At 45.6% G+C, this 27,001-nt stretch overlaps 1 protein-coding gene across 2 annotated transcripts; it reads left to right on the top strand.

The window, feature by feature from the left end:
• The first annotated feature begins 384 nt into the window (after window positions 1–384).
• LOC132876176 (cytolytic toxin-beta-like) lies at window positions 385–20,882 on the top strand. 2 transcript variants are annotated; one of them, XM_060913488.1, is made up of 4 exons: window positions 385–456; window positions 19,719–19,847; window positions 20,200–20,585; window positions 20,668–20,773. In XM_060913488.1, the coding sequence occupies exons 2-4, from the start codon at window positions 19,748–19,750 to the stop codon at window positions 20,677–20,679; spliced, it is 498 nt and encodes a 165-aa protein (XP_060769471.1). In that variant the 5' UTR covers window positions 385–456; window positions 19,719–19,747; the 3' UTR covers window positions 20,680–20,773. The 2 variants fall into 2 exon arrangements, with proteins under 2 accessions (XP_060769471.1, XP_060769470.1); XM_060913487.1 differs by having other exon boundaries at window positions 20,200–20,882.
• The last annotated feature ends 6,119 nt before the right edge of the window (window positions 20,883–27,001 follow it).

The raw sequence follows: 27,001 nt of genomic DNA, 5'->3' as shown, positions 1-27,001 counted from the left end.
TCTTTTCTTTTCTTTGCTCCTGACTTGTGCATGTTGGCAAACGGGCTCGCACGCTTATTGTCGAAGCGTTATGATGGAATAGTACCGTGTTATTTGGCGCCTTAATCAAAGACCAAACCATTTCTGCATTAGGGGTGGTAGGTGGGTTCTTGAATCTATTTTCGAAGACAATAAAGGCAAAAGAACCAGAAATCATTCATTGAATGCAAATATAGCACATTTTTCTCCCCCAAATCAACACATTTTGAAATGAAACAGAATGATTAATGGCATCTTCATGAGGGACCAGTTCAGGGCCCCCCCTCATGCCTGGGCCCGGGACAAAATACCCGGTTGTCCCCCCCTGTCGACGGCCCTGTCTGGCAGTGAGAGGGTTAAAAAAATAGTGACGTGGTTGAGACTGAAAACGAAAGCGACAAATTCCTGTATTCTCGCACAGTTTGGACAAAAATCGCTGTAAGTGTGATTTTTTTTCTGTTTAAAAACACAAACATACATACACATATACACATAGTGGGCTGATGGACTGCTAATCCATTGTGCTCTGCATGTGTGGGTTTGAATCCCACCCTTGTCGCAGGTGGGTCCTGAAGAGGCTGTGCATGACTCTGCATGTTTGAAGAACACATAATAGAACACTTGAATAAATCTGTCTTCAAATGTGATGTATATATTTTCCCAAAACAACCTGGAGACAAATTTATTTCTGTTATTTTCTAACTTGACTATCAGGAAAAAATGACACCATGTGAGTAGCAACCAAATGAACATGTCCAACCCTGACCGTGTTGAGGAAGTTCAGACATTAATTCCCCCCGCTCTCACGGAAGGCGGTCACATTCTCTGCTCTGCTCTCCTCTCCTTTTTTTCCTGCTTGTGCTCTTTGTTTCGTCTCGTCTGCCTATACTTTTTTTTTGAGAGAGAGAGACTCTCTCCGCATTTAATTTCTAAACTAAAAAAGCATGGATTTGATAAACTGGTCTCCTAACGAAATTGAGACAGTTTCTGGGTTCGGGGGAACCCACCTGTCCTGCCGGAACGTCTGTGGAGGACATTGAAGATATCTACCTATTCGGAACCATGATTACAGGACTTTTGCGGATTGGATTAGGCATTGCCCTGGTATATCGAGGAAATCAGACAACGGTGACAGCTGTTCAAAGCCCCACAAAGCTGTCCGATATGATTGGAGTGGTGGGCAAAGCTGTTGGCACTCGGACTGTGGACATTCAGAACTTTAACCACAAAATGGTTGTTATCTCGGAGCAGCTTTCAGCTCTGCAAGGAATACGTATTTCGGAGACCAAATGGAATTGAATTGAACAGAATGGGCAAAATGGACAGATATGGACGAGTGGTGTGGACATGTAAAGACTGTGTCTGTTCGAAAGACCAATCTCTATCTTATCGACATTCGGCTCCCTGAACAGCACCGGCCTTGATCAAGGCCATTGCTGGGGCGGCATTTCCCCCAGAAGGTCACTGCTGGGAGACACTCTCGCATTCCTTCCCCAATTTTCCGCGGTCGCCGTTTTTCACCCCCAGTGTGACAAGCGGGTGCGTGACCAGCGCCGCTTGCATGGCTGCAGGAGTGGACGGCTGCTTGCTTGCGCTGGGTTACCTCTACCTCCTCCCTTCCCCCCCCCACCCCTGATTGCCCCCTCCTTCCCCCCCTCAAGTCCCATGTTTTAAAGTGTACTTGTGTTATTGTGTGCTTGTGCGGAGGTTTTTAAATGCTCCCACACTACTCCTGATAGGAGCATAGTGGGGGGGTGTTCTTTTTTCCTCATCTTTCCTCATGTTACTACTGTGTTTCTTTTTCTTTTATCCCTGTCTTCCTGTCCTGTTCCCCCTCTGTAAGGACAAGTTGATGGTCAATTTCAATGGTAACAGTGATAATAAAGGGTTCATTCATTATCTCTAGCTGCTTTATCCTTGTTCTACAAGGTCATAGGCAAGCTGGAGCCTATCCCAGCTGACTATGGGCGAAAGGCGGGGTACACCCTGGACAAGTCTCCAGGTCATCACAGGGCTGGCACATAGACACAGACAACCATTCACACTCACATTCACACCTATGGTCAATTTAGAGTCACCAGTTAACCTAACCTGCATGTCTTTGGACTGTGGGGGAAACCGGAGCACCCGGAGGAAACCCATGCGGACACGGGGAGAATATGCAAACTCTGCACAGAAAGGCCCTCGTCGGCCACGGGGCTCGAACCCAGACCTTCTTGCTGTGAGGCAACAGCGCTAACCACTACACCACTGTGCCGCCCTCAGCAGTCATAATAAGGAACTATTTCCCTCTGCCTTAAAGGAACAGTCCACCGTACTTCCATAATGAAATATGCTCTTATCTGAATTGAGACGAGCTGCTCCGTACCTCTCCGAGCTTTGCGCGACCTCCCAGTCAGTCAGACGCGCTGTCACTCCTGTTAGCAATGTAGCTAGGCTCAGCATGGCCAATGGTATTTTTTGGGGCTGTAGTTAGATGCGACCAAACTCTTCCGTGTTTTTCCTGTTTACATAGGTTTATATGACCAGTGACATGAAACAAGTTCAGTTACACAAATTGAAACGTAGCGATTTTCTATGCTATGGAAAGTCCGCACTATAATGACAGGCATACTAACAACTTCTGTGCGCTTCGACAGCGCATTGATACTGATCATCAAGAGATGGGGCTCTCTCCAAGTCTCTATGCAAGACAGAATCTAAACCATTGAAATGAATATCTTGCCTTTTGATATTTTCTGTTGTTACTGTAAGCTGACATGAGGCCTTGTGGTTCCAAAGCTCAGTTTTTACCACTGCTTTCCAAATTAGACTATTGCAGCTATGAAGACACTATGATTCACAAGTTCTATTTCGTTTCTCCTGACCGCCAGAGGCGGTGCTTTCAGCACATGGATATCCATCACACGAACGTGCAGGTCGAGTAATAGTAACAACAAAGTCACGTGTGACCTGGGTGACGTCACCCCGTGACCCCGGCACAAAAGACCGGTGAACCCATTAAGTGACCGCTTGCATCTTCTCGCGTTTTGCAGGTTGCGAGTTGGATTGGAATTTGGATTTTGGACAAAGCGCCGTGTTAGTTTCGTTACCCGTGGGGTTGAGGCTGTGCTTACGCATCCTCAAGAAACTGCGTTAAGTCCATCAATTCCTTTTTTCTCTTGTCGTTGTATTCGTATTGTTTTGTTACTCCGTTTGCTGAGTGCTCTCACTCGGTGGAGTTAGCTGACTAGCCCTCCGAGGCGGTGTCCTCACCGCTGGAGGCCGGCTTGTTTTCGTTCAGGTAAGTGGTTTTCATTTCATTTGAATTAAAGCGGTGTTTCTCGCCGCTGTTTTGTTATCAGTTCTGTGGCGCACGGCGCCTATTTTTGTGTAGCCTTGCCTCCGGCCTGTTCACAGGCTGGCTGTCTTGTGTGTTTAGCGGTGTATGATCTCTTCTCACGCTAGTGAGTGACTGTTTAGTTGCGGCTGTCTTTTAAACCCGCGGCAGTAGGCTCGCAGCTCGCGAGGTCCGGGTGCTCCCGCTTAGGCCCTCGCACCATTTTTTTTCTCCGACCACGGGTGTGTTCGCCCGGTCGTTTTTCGTTGCTGCCTGATTGTTTTACTTACTAATTATTGGGGTGTTCTCACCCTATTTTTTAAGTTCCCTTCTGCCAGCTGATGGATTCTCCGTCTGACATCCCCCGGGCCTCAGGGGGACAGGACATGGTGCCGGCTGCAGCAGCGGGGCCCAGCAAGCGCCGTGGGGCTCCCCCACGCATCTCCACTTCCAAGGCAAAAAAGAAGCGCTCAGGCGATTTGGCTCGGAAGGTGGAGGTGATGTCTGCCGAGCTGGAGGAGATGAAAGCCCTGCTGGCGAATCTCCAGCCTCCGCCACAGGGCAGCAGTGTTCCCGCAGCCACCCCATCTGCCTGGCAGCCTGACCATTCGCCATCACCACTGCTTCTGCCACCGGCCGTTGATGCACGCGGCCTGGATGAGCTGTCGATCCAGGCGTCGGAGAGCTTTGACTGCGGTGGGTCTGATGGTCACGACTCCACCTCTCCGGCTGGTTCCCAGGCCACCAGCCATGGCACCGTGGCAGCGTCGGAAGGCGGACGCTCATCCATCCATCCAACGCTGAGGGCTGCATTGGCCCGTCTGGGGTTGGACACGCCCCCGGTGGCCCAGCATCAGAGCGCTTTTTTCAGAGGCTCCACACAGCCTTCCTCGTTGTCTGTTCTGCCCTCGGCCCCATACATCGAGGAGTTACAGAGGTGTTGGGCGGACCCCAGACGCCTTTCCCACCTCCCTAGTGACTGCAGGGCCCTGGCAGCAATGCAGGATGCCCCCACCTACGGCCTCCAGCAGATGCCCAACATGGAGCCCTCTGTGGCTGCCCTCGTCCTTTCGCCCAACGAGGCTCTGCGGCCTGACGCCCGATGCCCCCGCACTCAATGCCGTGTGACCGACGACCTCATCGTGCGGGGATACGACACGGCGGCACGAATGGGTCGTATCGACAATTCCATGTCCCACCTGCTGCTGGCCCTCGCCCAGACGCTGGAGGGGACGAGTGCGGCATCACGGGAGCTGTGCGACGCGGCTCTCCAGGCCTTTGCCTACTCGTCGCGGGAACTGGGCCGGCTGATGTCGTATCTCACCCTCACCCGCCGGCAGATATGGCTGGCGCAGTCCCCTCTGGCCGAGCCCAACCGGCGTGTGCTGCGCTCTCTCCCTGTTGTCCCCGGGGAGCTGTTTGGCGAGGCCGCTCAACAAGCCCTGGACCGGAGTGCCCAGGTCGTCCAGGCGTGACAGCAGTTCGCTGGCCTCTGCCAGGTCTACCACCATGGCAATGCTGCCCAGTCCTTCAGGGGGCCCACACCAACTCCATCTCGGCCACGCACCCGCCAGGAGACTAGACGGGTTGATGACTTTCGTCGCCCCACCACCTCCCGGACCCGCGGTGCTGCCCCCTACACCCAGTCCGCTCCTCGTCGCCCCCCTGGTGACCGACGGGGGCGGTCTGGGCGGCGCTGACATCAGCGCGCCGGCGGTCGGCCGCTTTTCCAGCGAACAGCTCCAATGCTGGAGAGCATTGACCCCAGACCCCTGGGTGCTGGTGACCCTCACCGAGGGTTACCACATCCAGTTCTGCCGCCGACCGCTGCGTTTTCATGGGGTCAAACACACCACCGTGAGCCATCCGGGGAAGTCCCTCGTCCTCCGGCAGGAAATCGCCACCCTCCTGGAGAAAGGAGCAATCTCTCCCATCAACAGGCAGAGACAGCAAGGTGGGTTCTACTCCAGGTATTTTCTGGTTCCGAAGAAGGACGGTGGTATCCGCCCGATCCTCGACCTGAGGTCCCTCAACTCCCACTTGAAGACCATGAGATTCCGCATGCTGCGTACAGTGGATGTCTTACACCACATCCAGGCGGGCGACTGGTTTGCCACCGTCGACCTGAAAGACGCCTACTTCCATGTTCCCATTGCGCCACACCACAGGCAGTTCCTGCGGTTTGCCTTCGAGGGCCAGGCTTTCGAGTTCAATGTTCTGCCCTTTGGGATATCGCTGGCACCCCATGTGTTCACCAGGTGTGTGGCAGCGGCATTGGCAGCACTTCAGGCATGGGGTTTGCGTGTCCTGCCTTACCTGGACAACTGGCTCGTTTGTTCAGGGTCAGCAGCTCAGGCCCACACCGACATCGTGACTGTGCTCTCACATGTCGCAGAGCTGGGGCTCAGGGTGAATTACAAGAAGAGCTCGCTGGTGCCCAGCCAGGAGACGATTTTCGTGGGCATGCACCTGGATTCGAGGTCGTTGATGGCAACCCCCTCCCAGACCAGGATCCACAACATCCGCCTGCTGCTTGACCACTTCGGACGGGGCAGGTCACTCACCCTGAAGACCTTTCAGCGCCTGCTGGGCATGCTTACGGCAGCCTCCTCTCTGGTCCTGCTGGGGCTCCTGGACTTACGTCCGCTTCAGAGGTGGCTCAACGGTCTCCACCTCCACCCGGCGCTGCACGGGCACAGGCTTGTGAAGGTGACGGATACTTTTTGCAGGCTCCTCCGTCCATGGAGGAGGAGGGCTTACCTTCTGCAGGGTGTTCCGCTGGTGGCTATCCCCTCCCGAAGGGAGGTCATCACCACGGATGCTTCCCTGGGAGGTTGGGGTGCAGTCTGGCAATGCCGGACCATCAGAGGCTGCTGGAGTCCAGGGCAGCGACAGCAGCACATCAACATGCTGGAGCTACGGGCTGTGTTCCTCGGCCTACAGCACTTCCTCCCAGGCCTGGCCGGCAGACACATTCTGGTGCGGACGGACAACGCTACGGTAGTGTACTACATCAACCACCAGGGAGGTACCAAGTCCCTCCAGTGCTTGGAAGTGGCCGGCCAACTTCTGCGGTGGGCCCATCGACATCTCTTGAGCCTGCGTGCCATGTACTTGCCAGGCACTGCCAACAGGGCAGCAGATCTGCTGTCCCGCCAGGACCCCGATCCCAGGGAATGGAGACTCAACCCAGCGGTGGTTCTCGCCATCTGGGAACGTTTTGGCAGGGCAGAGGTGGATCTCTTTGCCTGCCAGGAGTCGACACACTGCCCTCTGTGGTTCAGCCTCCACGGCCCCAGCTCCCTGGGCCAGGACGCGCTGGCGCATGCTTGGCCGAGGCAACTGCTGTATGCCTTCCCCCCCTCTGCCGCTGATCATGCCAACCCTACACAGGGTTGCGATGGACCACCACAGGCTGCTGCTTGTCGACCCTCGGTGGCCGGGCCGAGTGTGGTTTCCAAAGTTGACACACCGTTTGAGCCCCTGCTCACGGCAGACATTTCATGGCTCTCCCTGAAGACTGCTTTTCTTCTGGCCATTACATCGACGAGGCGCATCGGGGAATTACACGCGCTGTCAGTCAGTGGGGAGTGCCTGCAGTGGCACTCCGGCGACAGTGGGGTCACTCTGTGGCCTAACCCCTCTTTCCTCCTGAAGACCCTCTCTGCTACCTTCGTCAACCAGCCCCTTAGCCTTGCAGCGTTCGAGGCGGGCCATGGTGAGAGGTTGGAACTTTTGTGCCAAGTTCGCGCCCTCAGGGTGTACGTGTCCCATACGGAGGGCTTCCGTAGGAGTGACGCTCTGTTTCTGTGCCACACAGGGCCGAGGATGGGTCTGGCGCTCTCTAAACAGAGGCTATCCAAGTGGATAGTCGAGGCCATATTACATGCCTACAGGCACAGTGGCTCCCTGATTCCTCCGGCTGTCAGGGCGCACTCTGCACGGGGCGTGGCGGCCTCATGGGCATCACTGAAGGGCGTACCCCTTTCAGACTTATGCAGCGCAGCTTCCTGGGTGTCCAGCTGCACCTTCACCAGGTTTTACCGTCTTAATGTCGTCCCACATAATCCTGTGCCGACGGCCATCATTCCAGGCCCGTCGCAGCAGCACTGAGTACGGGTAGGCACTCCTCATGACCTGGTTGGTATTAGACATCCATGTGCTGAAAGCACCGCCTCTGGCGGTCAGGAGAAATGAAATAGAACGAGGGTTATGTATATAACCGCGGTTCTATGAGTTTCGGATGACCGCCAGAGCTTGGCAGTCACTCGGAGTGTACACGAGAAGATTTGCCAAGAGGTCACTTCCTGGGTTCACCGGTCTTTTGTGCTGGGGTCACGGGGTGACGTCACCCAGGTCACACGTGACTTTGTTGTTACTATTACTCGACCTGCACGTTCGTGTGATGGATATCCATGTGCTGAAAGCACCGCCTCTGGCGGTCATCCGAAACTCATAGAACCACGGTTATATACATAACCCTCGTTCTATGCTGGCTAAGAGAGGTGGTACATGTAAAACCACACAGATGAGACGACTAATTGGCAGAGATATTTGTTTGGCATGCTTGTAACCTTCTTTCAGTTAAATCCTTGAAACTTATTGTCACATTGTGGGTGGTGGAACACTGAAGCACTGGGACAGGTGGGTTACTTGCAGGGAAAATTTTATTCATGCTTTTCAGCTTTAAGTGCTGCTTTTCTTACACACACACACACACACACACACACACACAAACATGGCATGCAGGGAAGCTCCCTCCATATAAGCCCCCAGCTGTCTGTCATTGCAAGATGCACACACATGCACCATTAATTTGACACAGATGTGATTGTTTTGCCACTCACCTTCCCCAGCCTCATTCTCCATTTACAAACTGGCGCTCAGCCACGCCCCCATTGCCACACTTCTCTTTGCTCATTCATCTGCTCTCTGTTTTTCATAAGGCAATCCTGATCAGTAATTTTCCATCACCCCTTGAAGTTACCCTATCACATCCAGAAAACTCAGCTTCCTGAAATTACATTTTCCAATCATATCCTTACAAGACACTCTTGAAAGTGGATATGTACTCATGGTTGTCTTTCAGGAAACTGAGAAACATCTCTGAACAGCTCTCTCTGTGTCAGTGACTGACTGTCACTCCCCAATCCGTGAGGCAGAGGACTTACATTTCTAGATCACTCATACTTTGTCAGTTCAACTTTGTTCAGTACAGACAAATCAAAAAATTGTCACTCACCCTATACAGGCATAGGACAAAGAAATATCCAGCTTCATTATGGAAATATCATAGTTAACTCTGTTGATGTTTGTGGAAAAAACTGAAAAAATACTATGTGTAACGAGTGTATTTCACAAAAACGCTCCATTATGGAATAGTTATCACTTTCAGTTTTGTATTTCCCCTGTGGGCTCATAAAATAATCTCTATTTTCAGTGATTTGATTGATGATACTGTACTGTGTGTGTTTCAAGAATATGATCTGTCAGGTACCTCCTACATCCTCTATCTGTGGCTGAGATCTGCAATGAAAGCATATACAGTGGTGCTTGAAAGTTTGTGAACCCTTTAGAATTTTCTATATTTCTGTTAGGACTGGGACTGTTTTGGCCTCTAGAGGCCGCTGTTATTTCCTTTTCTGGTCATGTTTGTTTTGGCCTCTAGAGGTCATCACTGTGTTCTGTGTTTTGTTTTTGTCTTATTGCCTGTTTCCTGCCCTTCCCTGTCCTTAATTAGTTTGTGTATTTATACCCCTGAGTTCAGTCCTCTTGTCATGGAGTCTTTGTGCTGTTATGTTTAGCTCCAGTTTCCTCTGGACTGTGTTCCTTGCCTTTGTCTTTTTGGTTTTGCACTTTGCTTTGCTTTTTGGACTTTTTGGACCTAGTATTTACTGTTTTTTGGATCTTCTGAGCGTTGGTATTTTTGGCTTTTCTTTTCTGGTTTTTTGGCTTTTGTTTTGACTTTTGTACTTTTGGATATTTCTTATTTTTCCCTTCATCTTCTGAGCGTTTTGGATTATTTCTTTTTGGACTGTATATATTGTAAATAAACTTTTTGATACCTTTTATACTTCTGCCTCACGCCTCTGCATTTGAGTCATCCCCCTGGTGGCCTAGTGGGGGTTTGCTGGATTATCACACCAGCGAACCAGGTTCGAATCCCAGCAAAACCCTAACAGAAAGACTCCGTCATGACTGGTTCAACTGTCTTCCCGGCCAACCTTCAGGGAATTATGGCAGCTTTGACATGCTTCGGAGCGACCATGGACGCTCATGGACCAGCCAACGTGAGGCCCTTGCTCGCCACGAGGTACTGCTTCAGCAAATTGGGAAAACCCTGGCACAGCTGACACCTCTGCCTGCATCTCCTGATCCTGCTCCAGTGCCTCCTGCCACACTGTCTCCTTCACCTTGCGAACTCAGCCTTCCTGCACCACAGAGGTATGACGGCAAGCACGGTGAGTGCCGGGAGTTCCTTACCCAGTGCCAACTCACCTTTGAGCTCACCTTTCCCTACCACCTACACTACGGATCGCAGCATGATTGCCTTTGTGATAACCTTGTTAGCTGGTAAGGCTTGGGCAACGGCCATCTGGCAAAGACAGGGACCCGAGTGTTCTGACTTCAAGCTATTTACGGAGGAGATGCTTCGGGTCTTCGATCAGGCAGACATCAGTAAAGATGCAGCCAGGAAGCTCATGTCTGTCCGACAGGAGGGAAGCATTGCAGACTACGCCATCTCGTTCCGGACCCTCGCAGCAGTAAGTGGATGGAACGAGACTGCCCTGGTTTCGGCCTTTCACCATGGTTTGTCTGACCTCATCAAAGATGGTCTGGCCTCTATTGGATGCCCAAGTGACCTCAAAACACTGATTTCTCATGCCATTCATCTGGACAATAGGATTAGAGAGCGCTGCCAAGTCCTGAGCCTCCCCGGCCTCCCTGCCTCAACCTGGAGTCCATCCACCTCCTCCAGTGTCTGTCCAGAGACCATGCAGGTTGGCCGTACTCGTCTCTCCGCAGCCAAGAAGGAGCGCAGAAGGAGGGACAAGTGCTGCATCTACTGTGGCAAGCCTGGTCACTTCCGAGCATCATGTCTCGAGCTCTCGGGAAAAGGACCGCCCCATCCAGCCGAGGGAGGGTTGTGACGGGGCCTACCCTCTCTCCCGGCCTCCCTGGCCAAGGAATCTACATCCCGGTCTCCATTTCCTGGGGTGAGTCCGTCCACTCTTGTCAAGCCTTGTTAGACTCAGGGGCAGCTGGAAACTTTATGGATATCCACTTCGCCCAAAGCATCCATGTCCCGACTGCGCCTCTTGAAGTCCCACTGTGCAAACTCCCTTCTGCCCTTGACACTGCTAAATTGCTATTTAATCACGTCTTCTGAGTCTTTGGTCTTCCACAGGACATCGTCTCTGACCGGGGGCCCCAGTTCTCCTCCCGAGTGTGGTACGGCTTCTGCAAGCTCATCAGGGCCACTGCCAGCCTCTCCTCTGGGTTCCACCCCCAGTCCAATGGCCAGACGGAGAGGCTCAACCAAGACCTGGAAACCACCCTGCGAGGCTTGGCTATGGATAACCCAACATCGTGGAGCACCTGGCTGCCATGGGCTGAGTATGCCCACAACACCCTGCAGTCATCGGCCACCAAGCTGTCGCTGTTCCAGTGCCAATTCGGGTTCCAGCCACCTCTGTTCCCGGACCAGGAGGAGGACGCTGGGGTGCCCTCGGTCAACCAATACATGAGACGGTGTCGCAAGACCTGGAGCAAGGTCAGGAGGACACTCATCCAGACCTCCAGTACCAACCAGACTCAGGCCAACCACCATAGGAGACCTGCCCACGCTTTCCGCCCTGGGCAGCGGGTTTGGCTGTCCACCAAGGACCTTCCACTGCAGGTGGAGAATCGCAAGCTTGCTCCTCGCTACATTGGCCCCTTCAAGGTTGTACGCAGAGTTAACCCTGTCTCCTACCGGCTCCAGTTACCACGTACGCTAAGGATTAACCCCACATTCCATGTTTCCCTGTTGCGGCCCGTACTGACGTCCACATATGCCCCTGCCCCAGGAACCCCCCCCCCCCCCCCCCCCCCGCATCTTCCAGAGTCAGACTGTTTTCACCGTGCGCCGCCTGCGGGTTCGCGGGGGCAGGGCTCGAAATTAACTTTTTTTCTTTGTGTCCCCCAGTGGTCCCGAATTCTGTGTTGTATTGTCCCGAATGGAAGCAATAGTGTCCCCATTTTTTTCCTCTCTGAAATAACCAGTGGTTAATATTATCATATGAAGTTACTATTATATTTGTAACTATGCGATTTTGAACCCTTTATATCATTTTTACAATAAGTCACAAGACACAAGTGACACATGTCCTATACATCATCTACTTCAAAATTACAGTTATTGCATTTTCAGTTTATTAAACTTTGGCGATCTCACTGTATGAATAGATACCCGTTTATTTAAAGGGGCCAACTAGCTCATTCATAAAATGTTTCAACTCCCTACATCTGCAGTACACTTTAGTTGAAAATAAGACCCCTTTTATGTTCATTTCATCTACTTATACGTTGAATATCTGTTGGCACTTATAAGGCCAACTTATAATTTTCACCATTACCGTTATCCATAGCCCTGTGATGACCTGGCGACTTGTCCAGGGTGTACCCCGCCTTTTGCCTGTAGTCAGCTGGGATAGGCTCCAGCTTGCCTGCGACCCTGTAGAACAGGATAAAGCAGCGACAGATAATGAGATGAGATGAGACCGTTATCCATTTTTATGAACTTTCCGTTATCCATTACCGTTATCCATTTTTATGAACTTTCCACTATCCATTACCGTTATCCATTTTTATGAACTTTCCCATTTTTATGAACTTTCCGTTATCCATTTTATGAACTTTCCGTTATCCATTTTATGAACTTTCGCTGCCGAAACGTGGGTGGAACATCAGCATAGTGCCAGATCCGAGCCTAGTTGTGCTGCTGACTGACTAAACTTTCTGAACTAGAAAGACACCAAGAAAACTCACTTATTCTGTTGAACGGTATCTTCCGTCAATATCATCCACATCATTCCTGTTGTATTTTATAACGTGTCTAACAGTGTTCATTAAGTTCATTCAGTTGCTAGCGTTGCCTGCAGACCAGGCGATGACACTTTGGATCCTGAAGGTCCCGGAGACGTTATGTCTGGGCTTTCAGTTTCTTCCCCGCGGTCGGTCCGCTTCAACCACTTCAGCATTTTTGTTCTGGCAAGAGTCGGCGCAGCGTGTGCGGTAGCAATTCCATTCCAAGTCCATATAATGCGGACACCGGCCGAAGATTCTAGAACAGAATGCGCTGCTCTGTAGCCTACGGATGCAGGACAGGTGCATCGAAAGTGTAGCTACTATGTATTTTTCGCTGTTAACATTTTAAAATTGACAAATTAGGTCAATGTCTACGTATGTGTTACAGCTTTGTAAATAATATTAATGTAGAACTTTTTTTCTAGATCTATTTTTTTCCATTGCCCCGGGATTGTCCCAGATATGATAATTTTGTGTCCCGATGACATTTTTTATAGTCCCCGGGACATCGGGACACTGTTAGTTTCGAGCGCTGCGCGGGGGTCTCCAATATCTTGTGGACTGGGAGGGCTATGGCCCTGAGGAGCGCTGCTGGGTCCCAGCTCGGGACATACTAGACAAAGAACTTTGTCGGGACTTCCATTTGGCCCATCCTGATCGTCCTGGGAACGTCAGGAGACGCTCCTGGGGGGGGGTCCTGTTAGGACTGGGACTGTTTTGGCCTCTAGAAGCCGCTGTTATTTCCTTTTCTGATCATGTTTGTTTTGGCCTCTAGAGGTCACCACTGTGTTCTGTGTTTTGTTTTTGTCTTATTGCCTGTTTCCTGCCCCACCCTGTCCTTAATTAGTTTGTGTATTTATACCCCTGAGTTCAGTCGTCTTGTCACGGAGTCTTTGTGCTGTTATGTTTAGCTCCAGTTTCCTCTGTACCGTGTTCCTTGCCTTTGTCTTTTTGGTTTTGCACTTTTCTTTCTGGACTTTTTGGACCTAGTATTTACTGTTTTTGGATCTTCTGAGCGTTGGTATTTTTGCCTTTTCTCTTCTGTTTTTTTGGCTTTTGTTTTGACTTTTGTACTTTTGGATATTTCTTATTTTTCCCTTCATCTTCTGAGCGTTTTGGATTATTTCTTTTTGGACTGTATATATTGTAAATAAACTTTTTGATACCTTTTCTACTTATGCCTCACGCCTCTGCATTTGAGTCATCCCCCTGGTGGCCTAGTGGGGGTTTGCTGGATTATCACACCAGCGAACCAGGTTTGAATCCCAGCAGAACCCTAACCATTTCTGCATAAATATGACCTAAAACATCAGATTTTCACACAAGTCCTATAAGTAGATAAAGAGAACCTAGTTAAACAAATGAGACAAAAATATTGTACTTGGTCATTTATTTATTGAGGAAAATGATCCAATATTACATATCTGTGAGTGGCAAAAGTATGTGAACCTCTAGGATTAGCAGTTAATTTGAAGGTGAAATTAGAGTCAGGTGTTTTCAATCAATGGGATGACAATCGGGTGTGAGTGGGCACCCTGTTTTATTTAAAGAACAGGGATCTATCAAAGTCTGATCTTCACAACACATGTTTGTGGAAGTGCATCATGGCACGAACAAAGGAGATTTCTGAGGACCTCAGAAAAAGCGTTGCTGATGCTCATCAGGCTGGAAAAGGTTACAAAACCATCTCTAAAGAGTTTGGACTCCACTAATCCACAGTCAGACAGACTGTGTACAAATGGAGGAAATTCAAGACCATTGTTACCCTCCCCAGGAGTGGTCGACCAACAAAGATCACTCCAAGAGCAAGGCGTGTAATAGTCGGCGAAGTCATAAAGGACCCCAGGCTAACTTCTAAGCAACTGAAGGCCTCTCTCACATTGGCTAAAGTTAATGTTTATGAGTTCACCATCAGGAGAACACTGAACAACAATAGTGTGCATGGCAGAGTTGCAAGGAGAAAGCCACTGCTCTCCAAAAAGAACATTGCTGCTCGTCTGCAGTTTGCTAAAGATCACATGGAGAAGCTAGAAGGCTATTGGAAAAATGTTTTGTAGACAGATGAGACCAAAATAGAACTTTTTGGTTTAAATGAGAAACGTTATGTTTGGAGGAAGGAAAACACTGCATTCCAGCATAAGAACCTTATCCCATCTGTGAAACATGGTGGTGGTAGTATCATGGTTAGGGCCTGTTTTGCCAGGACAGCTTGCCATCATTGATGGAACAATGAATTCTGAATTACATCAGCGAATTATAAAGGAAACTGTCAGGACATCTGTCCATGAACTGAATCTCAAGAGAAGGTGGGTCATGCAGCAAGACAACGACCCTAAGCACACAAGTCGTTCTACCAAAGAATGGTTAAAGAAGAATAAAGTTAATGTTTTGGAATGGCCAAGTCAAAGTCCTGACTTTAATCCAATCGAAATGTTGTGGAAGGACCTGAAGCGAGCAGTTCATGTGAGGAAACCCACCAGCATCCCAGAGTTGAAGCTGTTCTGTACGGAGGAACGGGCTAAAATTCCTCCAAGCCGGTGTGCAGGACTGATCAACAGTTACCGAAAACGTTTAGTTGCAGTTATTTCTGCACAAGGGGGTCACACCAGATACCGAAAGCAAAGGTTCACATACTTTTGTCACTCACAAATATACAATATTGAATCATTTTCCTCAATAAATAAATGACCAAGTATAATATTTTTGTCTCATTTGTTTAACTGGGTTCTCTTTATCTACTTTTAGGACTTGTGTGAAAATCTGATGATGTTTTAGGTCATATTTATGCAGAAATATAGAAAATTCTAAAGGGTTCACAAACTTTCAAGCACCACTGTAGGGTACCCTGGAGTCAATCGATGCCAAAGCACCCCTTGGAGAAATGGGTCAGACCAATACAGGGTTCTAGAGGGAAGGTGACACACATTTATAATGCTCTGTTTCACCAGAACTCTAAGGAATGTGCAGTAGAAAGGATGTGGGGAAGGATCCTGAACAGAAATGGTCTCAAACCATTAGGGAAAACTGTATAGGAAAAAGAAGTAGTGTCTCCAAAAAAAGCTTGCACATCAACCCATAAACATCAAATAAATACCCCTTGAAAACATTTAAAATTGAAACTAGTCTCACAGCCTGACTGCACACACTGCCTAGATCAGGCAATTGGAACAACAGTGCACATGTTTTGGGAGTGTATACCAATCAGACACTTCTGGAAAGATGTTCAGTTTCAGTTTATTTTATAAGGGACCATGTACAATTAAAACATAAATGTTGCCATTTAATGCATCGTACCAGAGTTAGCCTCAGGCTAATTTACATCTGCAGTCCCAGGCAAGACATAAAAACAACAATACATAAAAACATACAAAATAAATATCCAGACCCCCTACCTCACCCAAATAGCAAATTCCACTCATACAGTAAACAAATCACTCACATGAGTGTCCAAACCCCCTACACCATGAATCAGTGATTACAGTTTTGACTGTTTTTTAGGAAACATTTCAGTTGTGATTTGAAACTCCTGATGGAGAGACAGTTTTTTAAATCCCCTGATAGTGCATTCCACTGTGTAGTGGCTTTAAAAGAAAAAGAAGACTGTCCAAAAGTTGTGCGATAGAAAGGTATGTTACAATCATGGACAGAGGCTATTCTGGAGGATCGTATGGAACTAGCAGGACGATAACAGACAAACTTCAATAGACAAGCTGGGGCCAGACCATGTAGGATCTTATACACTAGACACAAGCTTGAAAAAAGTCTAAAATTTTCAAAACTTAATAAATGATGTTTCTCTAGACTATTGCAATGGTGGTGCTGAAGTGGTTTTTTATCAAGAATTTTTATAGCTTGTTTATATAGTGATTGTAGCGGTCTAATAGTAGATTCATTGGCCTGCCCCAACAGGTGATACAGTATGAAATATGTGAAAAAATTAGAGCATGCATAAATGTTTTGGCTACATCCATAGGAAGCGACGATCTTATATGTCTAAAATTTGCCAAATTATATTTAATTGTTTTTGTCATTTTTTAATATGCTTTTTGAAGTTGAGATTAGAGTCCAGTGTAACACCAAGATATTTGAATTCGGTAACTATGTCAATGGATTCATGTCTAATTTTAATGTTGGCAGTTGGAGTCTGCCCCTTAGTTTTACAGAAGAGCATGCCCTTTGTCTTACTGATGTACAGAGTAAAACAGGACTGCTCAAGCCACTCAGCCACACCTTGTATAGCATTGGTTAATTTCTCCGCTGCTACCAAAGCATTTTTACCATGTACATACAAGACTGTGTCATCTGCATACAGTTGTACATCAACTCCTTTACAGTGTTGTGGAAGGTCATTGATGTATAAACTAAAAAGAAGAGGTCCCAACACAGATCCTTGGGGCACACCCATTGTATTTCTTACGTAACTAGAGTATGCTGCACCCTGTTTGAAACATATGAGGAAAGCCATATCAATGTTTGTGTTGAAAAATTAAAATAAGAAAGCTTGGAAATGAGAACATTATGATTAACAGTATCAAAGGCTTTACGTAAGTCTAAGAATACAGCACCAACAATTCCACCTTTTTTGAGCTGTGCTCTGATTTTTTCAGTAAAATGTAAAACAGCTGTTTCGGTAGAGTAGTTCTCTCTGAAACCAAATTGCATATTGTTTAGACCAGGGTTGCAGGTATTTAGGTGTGTTGTTAGCTGCTCTAAAACTACCTTCTCTGCAACCTTTGAGAGTACTGGTAGTAAACTTATCGGCCTATAATTATTTGGTTCATAGCAATCTCCAGACTTGAAAATGGGTGTAATTACTGCATGCTTCCAGCTATCAGGAAAGCGACTTTGTGTTATAGAGAGATTGATTAAATGTGTGATTGGGAGCGTTAGAGTGTTCAGATGTTTCTTAATGAGCATGCTATCTGTATGAAAAGCATCTTTACTTTTAGAACTTTTTAAGGAACCAATAATCTTTTTAATATGTGCTTCATCAATGACGTTCAAACTAAAGCCCTGGTCATTTTCAGTGTGTAGGCCTACTATAGGCTTAATGTCATTTATCTTAAAACGATTGCCTAACTCATAGACAGACTCAACAAAAAATGAATTAAACATGTTTGCAATGGAAACATTATCTTTTATTATCTTGCCCTGAGAGTTGAGCTGTATGTCTTCTGTGTGATGTCCTTCTTGCCCTATGAGGTTATTGATCTCATCTCATCTCATCTCATTATCTCTAGCCGCTTTATCCTGTTCTACAGGGTCGCAGGCAAGCTGGAGCCTATCCCAGCTGACTACGGGCAAAAGGCGGGGTACACCCTGGACAAGTCACCAGGTCATCACAGGGCTGACACATAGACACAGACAACCATTCACACCTACAGTCAATTTAGAGTCACCAGTTAACCTAACCTGCATGTCTTTGGACTTTGGGGGAAACCGGAGCACCCGGAGGAAACCCACACGGACACAACATGCAAACTCCACACAGAAAGGCCCTCGCCAGCCACGGGGCTCGAACCCGGACCTTCTTGCTGTGAGGCGACAGTGCTAACCACTACATCACTGTGCCGCCCCGAGGTTATTGATATTTTTCCAAATTTCTTTACTATTTCCTTTAGCCTCATTTATTACATAAAAATGTGACTTTGCTAATCTCATTTCATTAACCACTTTATTCCTCAAACCTTTATAAATTAAAATATCTGTATCTGTTTTAGATTTAATGGCTTTTTTAAGGCTAGATCTCTATGTTTCATCATTTGCCACAGGGTATCACTAAACCAGGGGAGGGTTACTCTCTTTCTCCGTTTTCTCTTGGACTCCACAGTAAACTTCTCTCTAACAAATTTCAATTTTGCTGTAAACAAGTCACAGCCAAGATCCAAGTCCTCTGTGGACAGAACATTCTCCCAGTCCAGGCTGTTTATCTCACTCTCATATGCAAGTTGTTTAGTTTTAGGTATGTGCGCCATGATTTCTGTGTGATGTGGTGTGTTCTGAAATCTATTTTTAGTTAATTTTCTTGCTACTAATGTTAGATTGTGATCAGACAGCCCAGTGAGGAGATTGTAACTTTTTGTTATCCTCTCTGGTTTATTGGAGAAGACAAGATCCAACATTGTGCTTGAGGTTTTTGTTATCCTTGTTGGTCCTTTAATCAATTGCTGCAGGTTGTATTTATCTGTAATAGCTTTTAGTTTTTCCTTTTCCCTTTGTCTTCCCAGTTTAGATTAAAATCACCCATGAGAATAATCTCTTTGTTTTGATTACATTGTTTTAAACATATTAGCAAGGTCATTATAAAAAGAATCACTTGCTGATGGTGGTCTATAAAATGCAATTAAAATGAATGACATTTGTTGACATAATACAACTTTTATGGCAACGTGCTCTAATGTATCTGCTGCATCGAACGTAATACGTTCACATTTAATGCCGTCTTTGACATAAATCATAACCCCCCCTCCTCGGTCTCATCTGAAACACTGATATCCGGGTACAGAGGAAACATTGACAGGGGTTGATTGTTGTAACCATGTCTCAGACAAACATAAATAGTCCAAGTTTGAGTTTGATAGTAATCACTTACTATCAAACTCAAACTTGGACTATTTATGTCAATTGGTCAGTCTTAGAAACAACACTTCTGTTCTGGCGTTTAAGTGTCCACCAAAAAGCCCTTTGTATTCTATGTATTTTTTACAATCTCATAATTACTTGATAGCGCTGTCGCCTCACAGCAAGAAGGTCCTGGGTTCGAGCCCCGGGGCCGGCGAGGGCCTTTCTGTGTGGAGTTTGCATGTTCTCCCCGTGTCCGCGTGGGTTTCCTCCGGGTGCTCCGGTTTCCCCCACAGTCCAAAGACATGCAGGTTAGGTTAACTGGTGACTCTAAATTGACCGTAGGTGTGAATGTGAGTGTGAATGGTTGTCTGTGTCTATGTGTCAGCCCTGTGATGACCTGGCGACTTGTCCAGGGTGTACCCCGCCTTTCGCCCGTAGTCAGCTGGGATAGGCTCCAGCTTGCCTGCGACCCTGTAGAAGGATAAAGCGGCTAGAGATAATGAGATGAGATGAGATAATTACTTGACACAAACATACAACCCAATCCCTGCATGTCCCCACATATTAATAATAAATGTACAAACAATTTCTCTCTTTCTCTCTCCCTCTCTCTCTCTTCCTAAGAAAGACACATAAATAGACTGGCAGTAATAAGACAAATGAGAATCACCTGTCTGAACACACACACAGTGTTTTTTGCATTATCTTGTTCCACACCTGCATTTCTTACAAATGTGTCATTTTTAAGGCTGACTGCTTACAACAGCCCCTTACAACATGACTACTGTGGGAGAAGGTACAATAGAAATAGCAGCTCTGGGGAGACCATTTCAACTGGGAATGCTGTATGACTGCAGAAAAGATGCAATCGTACCAGGTAAAACAATTTGTAACTCATTGTGATTCAGCTCTTTTACTGAATACTGGTCTGTTTAATATAATGCCACTGTATGACACCGTATGATCTGTGTAACAGGATATCCAAAAATAACTGTAAGTAATTGATGATTTGAGCACCTGAGCTGTGATTAGCTTTAAAGTTAACAGACTACTGTTGTAATAGCTAGTAGTAACAAGCGAGCAACACTTCTAACTCTAGATATTCTATTTAACCACTAACTTTTTCCATTTTAATTACATACTTTTTTTGTTTTGGATTTTTCTGCCCCAGAAAGATATTTGTTTCAATGAACTAAACTATTATTATTATTCTTTGTCATCATTGGCAGGAATCACGCTTTGGGATCGAGAGCAGCTGCAGGACAATACAGTTGCTCGTCCTCATATTAATACAGAGTTCACAGTTACAACTTCAGACACAATTCAAGAAAAGGCAAAACACCTAAAAGTTGATGGTGAACTGAAACTGAGTCTTTTGGGAGATCTTGTCACAGTAAATGGTGCAGCCCGATATTTCAATGACAATAAAAGGTCATTTATACAAGAGAGGTTGACGCTGCACTACAGAACAAACACCAAGTTTGAGCATCTGACTATGAACCACCTAGCACAAGGAAGAATGGATCACCATTATGTATTTAATCATGATGTTGCAACACATGTGGTTACAGCAGTGCTATACGGAGCGGATGCCTACTTTGTCTTTGATAGAGAGGTGAATTTATCTGAGCACAAAAACAGCATCGAGGGAGAAGTAAATATTGCTGTTGATAAACTGAAGATGCTTTCTTATGCAGGTTCACAGGTAGCACTAAACCTGAATGACAAAGAGAAAGATGCAGTGAAAAAACTGAATTGTACATTTTATGGCGATTTCATGTTGCCCTCTAATCCAACAACTTTTGAAGAAGCTGTAAAGGTTTACACTGATCTTCCAAATATGCTTGGACAGAATGGAGAACATGCAGTTCCAGTGAAGGTGTGGCTTTATCCTCTGGTCAAGCTGGACTAAAGGGCAGCCAAACTTCAAAAAATGATCACTAGAGATCTTATTCGAGCTATGGAGTCAGTAATCGAGGATTTGAATGTCACAGAGATGAAATGTGGTGACTTGCTGCAAGACATAGTGGCAAAATCATTCAGCACATTTCACAATCAATTTCAAGATTTTCATCATTTTTGCGTTGAGTACAAGCGAGATTTCATGACAAAACTAGGGTTCCTCCTGCCAGAAATCCGTGGTGGTCAATCAGATATAAGTGCCATGCATGAACTTCTAGAAGCCCATGAGAAATCTCCTTTTAATAGCAGGGATCTTCAGCAGTGGATAACAGTGAAGGAAAAAAAATCCAACCAAGTAAAAGCACTGCTAACACAGCTCCATGAACTTGGAACAAAAGTGGATGAAGACGGAGACAAATATCTACTGGACCTGAATGTGGAGAATTTGGTTTCTTATGCTTTTACCTGTCTTCAGCACCCAGATTGCCTCATGACCAAACAAGACATCTACCTGAACCCCTCAAAGATGAAAAGGATAAGTGAAAATCCACTTCATGTAGATTTTCAGGAAAAAATGTGGACTTCTGATGAGTGCAGGTGCATGAAGAATAATTTGAGAACTTTTAAGAACTTGATCACCTCAAATAAGAGCCAATCCACCAAATTTATTGTTCAAAGTGTGCCTCTGATGTCAGAGTATCCAGGTTCCTGCATTCCCGTGTATGAAAATGAATGTAATGAACCGATCTGTTTTGTTCCTCCATCAAAGCCAACATGTCCAAACACCAAAGGTGTCACAGATAACAGCATAACAGTAAAGTTGAGCCCCTCATGTTCTGCTACACTGGAGAGGAAAGTATTGTACAAAACGAAAGAAGAAACAAACTGGAAATCTTGCACTGTCCATCAAGATGATGAAGTTACACTGACAGATCTTCAGCAAGGCACTGCTTATGAAATAAAATGTGGAGCAGTCGGGAAACTTGACTACGCAGTCGAAAGTGATGCAATCACTGTTACAACTGAACACACTGTGGTTGAAAAGGAGAGTGTATTTCGTAAGTATAAGCTGTAATCATAACATGAACCTGAATTTAGCAAAAATTCACTCCTATGTAGATAATTCGACTTTTATCAGATTTCCGATGTTCAATTAGATATTTCTTTTATATATCTTTTTAAACCAATCTTTATATTCTTTCTATCATATTCAAGATTGAAGGCTTTTTCACCTCCAGCAGGTGGTTTAAAAATAATTTTCCTTTTCCCCCCTTTAAACTCGTTTATTCGTGAAACAAAAGAGTCTCTGAGGCCCTATAGTGGCTGGCTGGAGTACAATTCTGAACTAACTATTTTTGTTACTGAATGGCAAAGAACCCAAACTTCCATTTTAAGCCTCATCTCCACACATTATATTCAGGAATATTGTTGTAACCTCAGTTTATTTTGATATGGCCCCACAATTTTTTTTCTTTTTTTACTTATGATGTGTTTTGTAGGAGTTATTTAATGATAAATAAAGGGGTGTGGATGAAGATGTGATTAGCAGTTTAGGACATGATATTCGAAACTCATGAATGCACACATGCTTTTCAACACTCACCCAAAGCTTTTGACAGTTCTGTACAAAAGTCATGTGTTATTCTGCTGTAAAATGCTACCGTATGACATACCTTCAGCGGGGAGTTTATAACTTTAATATTAATTAACTAACCTCAGTGAACCAAAGTGACACAGATTTGAATTTAAACAAATCTGAATTTTAAAACTCACTGAATATTTAAGGTGTATGGGTGCAGTGCCAATCTCCGTTTCGATAGCCCTTGGCCTCTTGCCTATACAGCTAGGGTTATAGTCCTCTGATAACCACAAGAGTTTGACTTCCCCACTCACATCTGTATTGCAGTGTGCCTTGCCAGACAGCAATAGGTACCATTTTTATGATGGTCTTTGGCATGACCCGACCATGAGTAGAACTCGCAATCTCCCAATTGAGAGGCAGACACGCTAACCACTAGGCCAGGGTAAAAAGCACACATTTGAATTTATTTATTTTGCATGAACTTCATTTAAATATTTTTTTCCAAATTTTATATATATATCTCAAGTTTAACATCTAGGCTACTCCAGAGTAGGCAACTCAATCGAGCTTGGAGCATGTTGTGCCATTTGGAATCTTTTGCCACACCCTTAGGAGTGTGCACCTAGCACTTCAGTACGAACATGATGATAATAATACTGGGTAGAGCCTCCCTTTGCTCCCCAAACAGGCTCAATTCTTCATGATATGGATTCCACAAAATGTTGGAAACATTCCTTTGAGATTCTGGTCCGTGTTGACACGATTGCATCATGCAATTACTGCAGATTTGCAGGTAGACTTTCATGCTGTGACTCTTTTGAATCTCCTGTTCTACCCCATCCCAACGCTGTTCTCTTGGACAGTGGTGGAATGTAACCAAGTACATGATGTGTTTAAGTACAAATTCATGGTGCTTGCACTTACTTGAGTGTTTACATTTTATGCTGCTTTGTACTTCTGTTCCACTCTGTTAAAGGGGCAAATATTGTACTTTTTATCCCATTACATTTGTCTGATAGCTGTAGTTACTATTTCCTTTTAAGATTATAATTTTTCATATGCGTCCTTTCCAGGGAAACCATGTATCTCCAAATTTGGTAATTTTGAATTTGAATGTTTGCGATAAACTGAAGGATTAAATGTTCCTTTATGGTTAGAGAAATTATCCTACTTCTTAGGCTAAATTAACTATTTTTAAAAACCCTTTTTAAAAAAAACTATTTTTAAAAACCCACTTTATTATTTAAAGTGGAAATGCTAAGAGACTTTTTGTCTTTATTCAAAGGAAAGATGAACACAAATGTACAGTTAGGGAAGAAGTACTTCATTCTTTTAACTGGAGAAACATTAAAGTCTGATGAACACTTTGTAACTCGGCTCAAAAATGAAGCAAACTGGCTGGAGAAGGTGGAAACAGTGAGTGCGTGTGATTTCATTCTGGCTTTCTGCCCTGTCGTTTCACGAGCTGGAACTGACATTGAAGCAGCCGTGAAAAAGCTTCATGATACTTCAGGTAGTCGACCATCTTTTCAAAATTATTTGTTGTTTAAACTCATTTCATTACATGCAATGTGCAAGTGTGTGTGTGTGTGTGTGTGTATATAAAATGCATGGTTTTTTTCCCCCAAAGCCACAAAGCCTGCTGTTCTGGTGGTGCTTCATCAGACGTTTGATCCAGAGTATGTTGCACCAAACAGCAGCAGAGCTGTAAACACAAAGAATATAATCACCTTCGACTGTCTGTTCCATGAAGATCAGGGATTACTGCAGTGCAAGAAAAATGATGACGTCTTTAAACACATTGAAATGCAGACAGAACCACTGGTATTTAATTAATCTTTTAATCAAAGCATTTTAATGAATCTTTACTGTGTCTTTATACCTTGAATTCCCATGAATAAGGGGTGATGTTTATTCTTTAATAAAAGACACAGTACTAAAAATGAATGCATGTAAAAACAGTGATTTACAGTGAAGTGATATTTACACCTAGAACTATTCATGAAGCAATGTGACATCTTATTAGCATTTATCGTCTCGTCTCGTCTTCTTCCGCTTATCCAGGACCGGGTCGCGGAGGCAGCAGTCTAAGCATGGAAGCCCAAACTTCCCTTTCCCCAGACACCTTGGCCAGCTCCTCGGGAAGAACACCGAGGCGTTCCCAGGCCAGCCGAGAGACATAGTCCCTCCAGCATGTTCCTATTATTCCTATTAAATCCCTATTAGCATTTATATATAATCATAATAGTATATAATGTATGATCGTGCCTTAATATCACCAAAAAACTACTCCCAGTGCAAATGCAACAGCATAACAGTAACCATACAACAACATACTGCTCAGCAACTAAGGAGGGAAAACGCAGAGCTTAAATAGGGTGAATAAAATGGGTGTGGGTAAACACAGGAAGTGAGGCAGACGATAAAGGAAGGAATTCAACAACGTGCATGTGGAGATGTGGGCTCAGGCCTCGGTCACATTGTGGTGCTTTCAGAACTGTTGTGCATGGCTTCAGTTCCAGAATTTGATCAGAGTTGTGTCATGCAGTCAGCTTCTTTATATTCTCGTATAGTTTCAAGGTATGCCTTAGGGATTTTCCTCTGTTTAACAGTTACAGACGAGCCTGGGTGTTTGCAATTTGTGGCCTGGCCAGAATGGGGGTGGGATGCCTCAGAATTGAGATTTAAGTCCAATAGTCCAAATCCAAACAGGAAGTAGGAGTTCCGAACAGAGGGACGTGTCCCATAAGTGATTTAAACAGTGTTCACTGGGTACATATTGCAGATGATGTTGGTTCTCTGGCTGCATAAGCATACATCCATGGCAGGATGGGTTAAGTGTTGACCAGTCTCAATATCAGTCTGAGGATCAGTAAAGCCAGTGTCTGAGTATTTTTTATCCAGTCTTAAACCTTCCACTTTTCCCCTGATGAAGTCCTTTGTTGTGTTGGCAGTGTGTTTTGGGTCTCTGACTTGCTGCATGATGAAGTTCCTCCCAATTAGATTGGATGCATTTCTAAATCAAATAAATGGGCAGCCAGAATGTTTCTGTAGACTTCTGTAGACCACCATCATGAGTTACATCATTAGTAGAAAACTGAGCCCATTTCAAAAGTAGCCATGCAAGCCCAAGCCATGACACCATGTCCACTGTGCTTGACTGATGAGCTCGCATTGTATGTACATGTTCAAATCAAATCTGAACTTCAGGATGAAAACACACAGGTTACTTAGAATAACAAAACATTGTCACAATTCATTACTTTGTCTCCTGTCCTCCTCTCTCTGAATCTGTGTTGACAGTTTGTTGGTCTTTTTTTTCCCCCCCAGAAAAGTATTGAACAGTCCCCCCAGGATTCCACGGGCCTTTTTTATGATTGTTGCGGGCTAAAATGTCCGATGTTGCGGGGCTTTTTCCAAAAAATTGCGATGACAGTTGCAGTGTTTTTTAGGTTTTTGTTGTGCACTGGCACGGTGGTGTAGCTGTGAGGTGACAGCGCTAACCTCAAGAAGGTCCGGGTTCGAGCCCCGTGGCTGGCGAGGGCCTTTCTGTGCGGAGTTTGCATGTTCTCCCCGTGTCCGCGTGGGTTTCCTCCGGGTGCTCCGGTTTCCCCCACAGTCCAAAGACATGCAGGTTAGGTTAACTGGTGACTCTAAATTGACCGTAGGTGTGAATGTGAGTGTGAATGGTTGTCTGTGTCTATGTGTCAGCCTTGTGATGACCTGGCGACTTGTCCAGGGTGTACCCCGCCTTTCACCTGTAGTCAGCTGGGATAGGCTCCAGCTTGCCTGCGACCCTGTAGAACAGGATAAAGCGGCTACAGATAATGAAATGAGAGGTTTTTGTTGCGATTACTTTGCGGGAGGAAGTGAAAGTTGCGAGAAATTGTTGCGATTTTCTCTTTTGGTGATTAAATTTGAGTGATATGTTAAATATTAAGTTATTACTGAAAAACTATTGATTAAAAAAACAAAGACACTGAGAAATGGTCCTATAAACAACTTTACCAATATAAAAGATTACCAGGACTACAAAAATGCAGAAAAATAGGCTTTACTTATCCAAATGCACCTGTTGGTTCAAAAGTTAAAGTGCATAGAACCTCACAGCACAACTAGCCTGGGAAATGCCATGCTGCTTTGCACAATCGTTCCGATCTGAAAAGACAGCATGGAAACTATGGTCTAAAGGCTCTCCTGAGTTAGGGAGCCAATCAGAGAGTGGGGAGGGGTGGAAAGACGGTGACGCGTACTACTCGACAAACGGAAGCTTGTAGTGTATTTGGGACTGTTTACGGATCACATTTAACATGGCGGTGAGCGATACGAACCAAACTTTCGATCAAGCTTTAGACACTGTTCTGAATAGTTTAGAGCGAAAGTTTGTTTTAAAAAAAGAACAGCATTTGGCGTTACAGTCTTTCGCCTCTTCGTCTTCTTCGTCGCTCTAACTACGTCACCGGGTACAACTGCCATGATAGACATTCGCAATGTCCAATAAACGGCCATTAACAATCGTAAACCACACCTCCCCTACGAGAAATTCA

Source organism: Neoarius graeffei, chromosome 28, assembly GCF_027579695.1.
Source record: "Neoarius graeffei isolate fNeoGra1 chromosome 28, fNeoGra1.pri, whole genome shotgun sequence".
NCBI lineage: Eukaryota > Metazoa > Chordata > Actinopteri > Siluriformes > Ariidae > Neoarius > Neoarius graeffei.
Note: the sequence above shows the minus strand (reverse complement) of the source record. Positions and strands in the feature narration are given on the sequence as shown.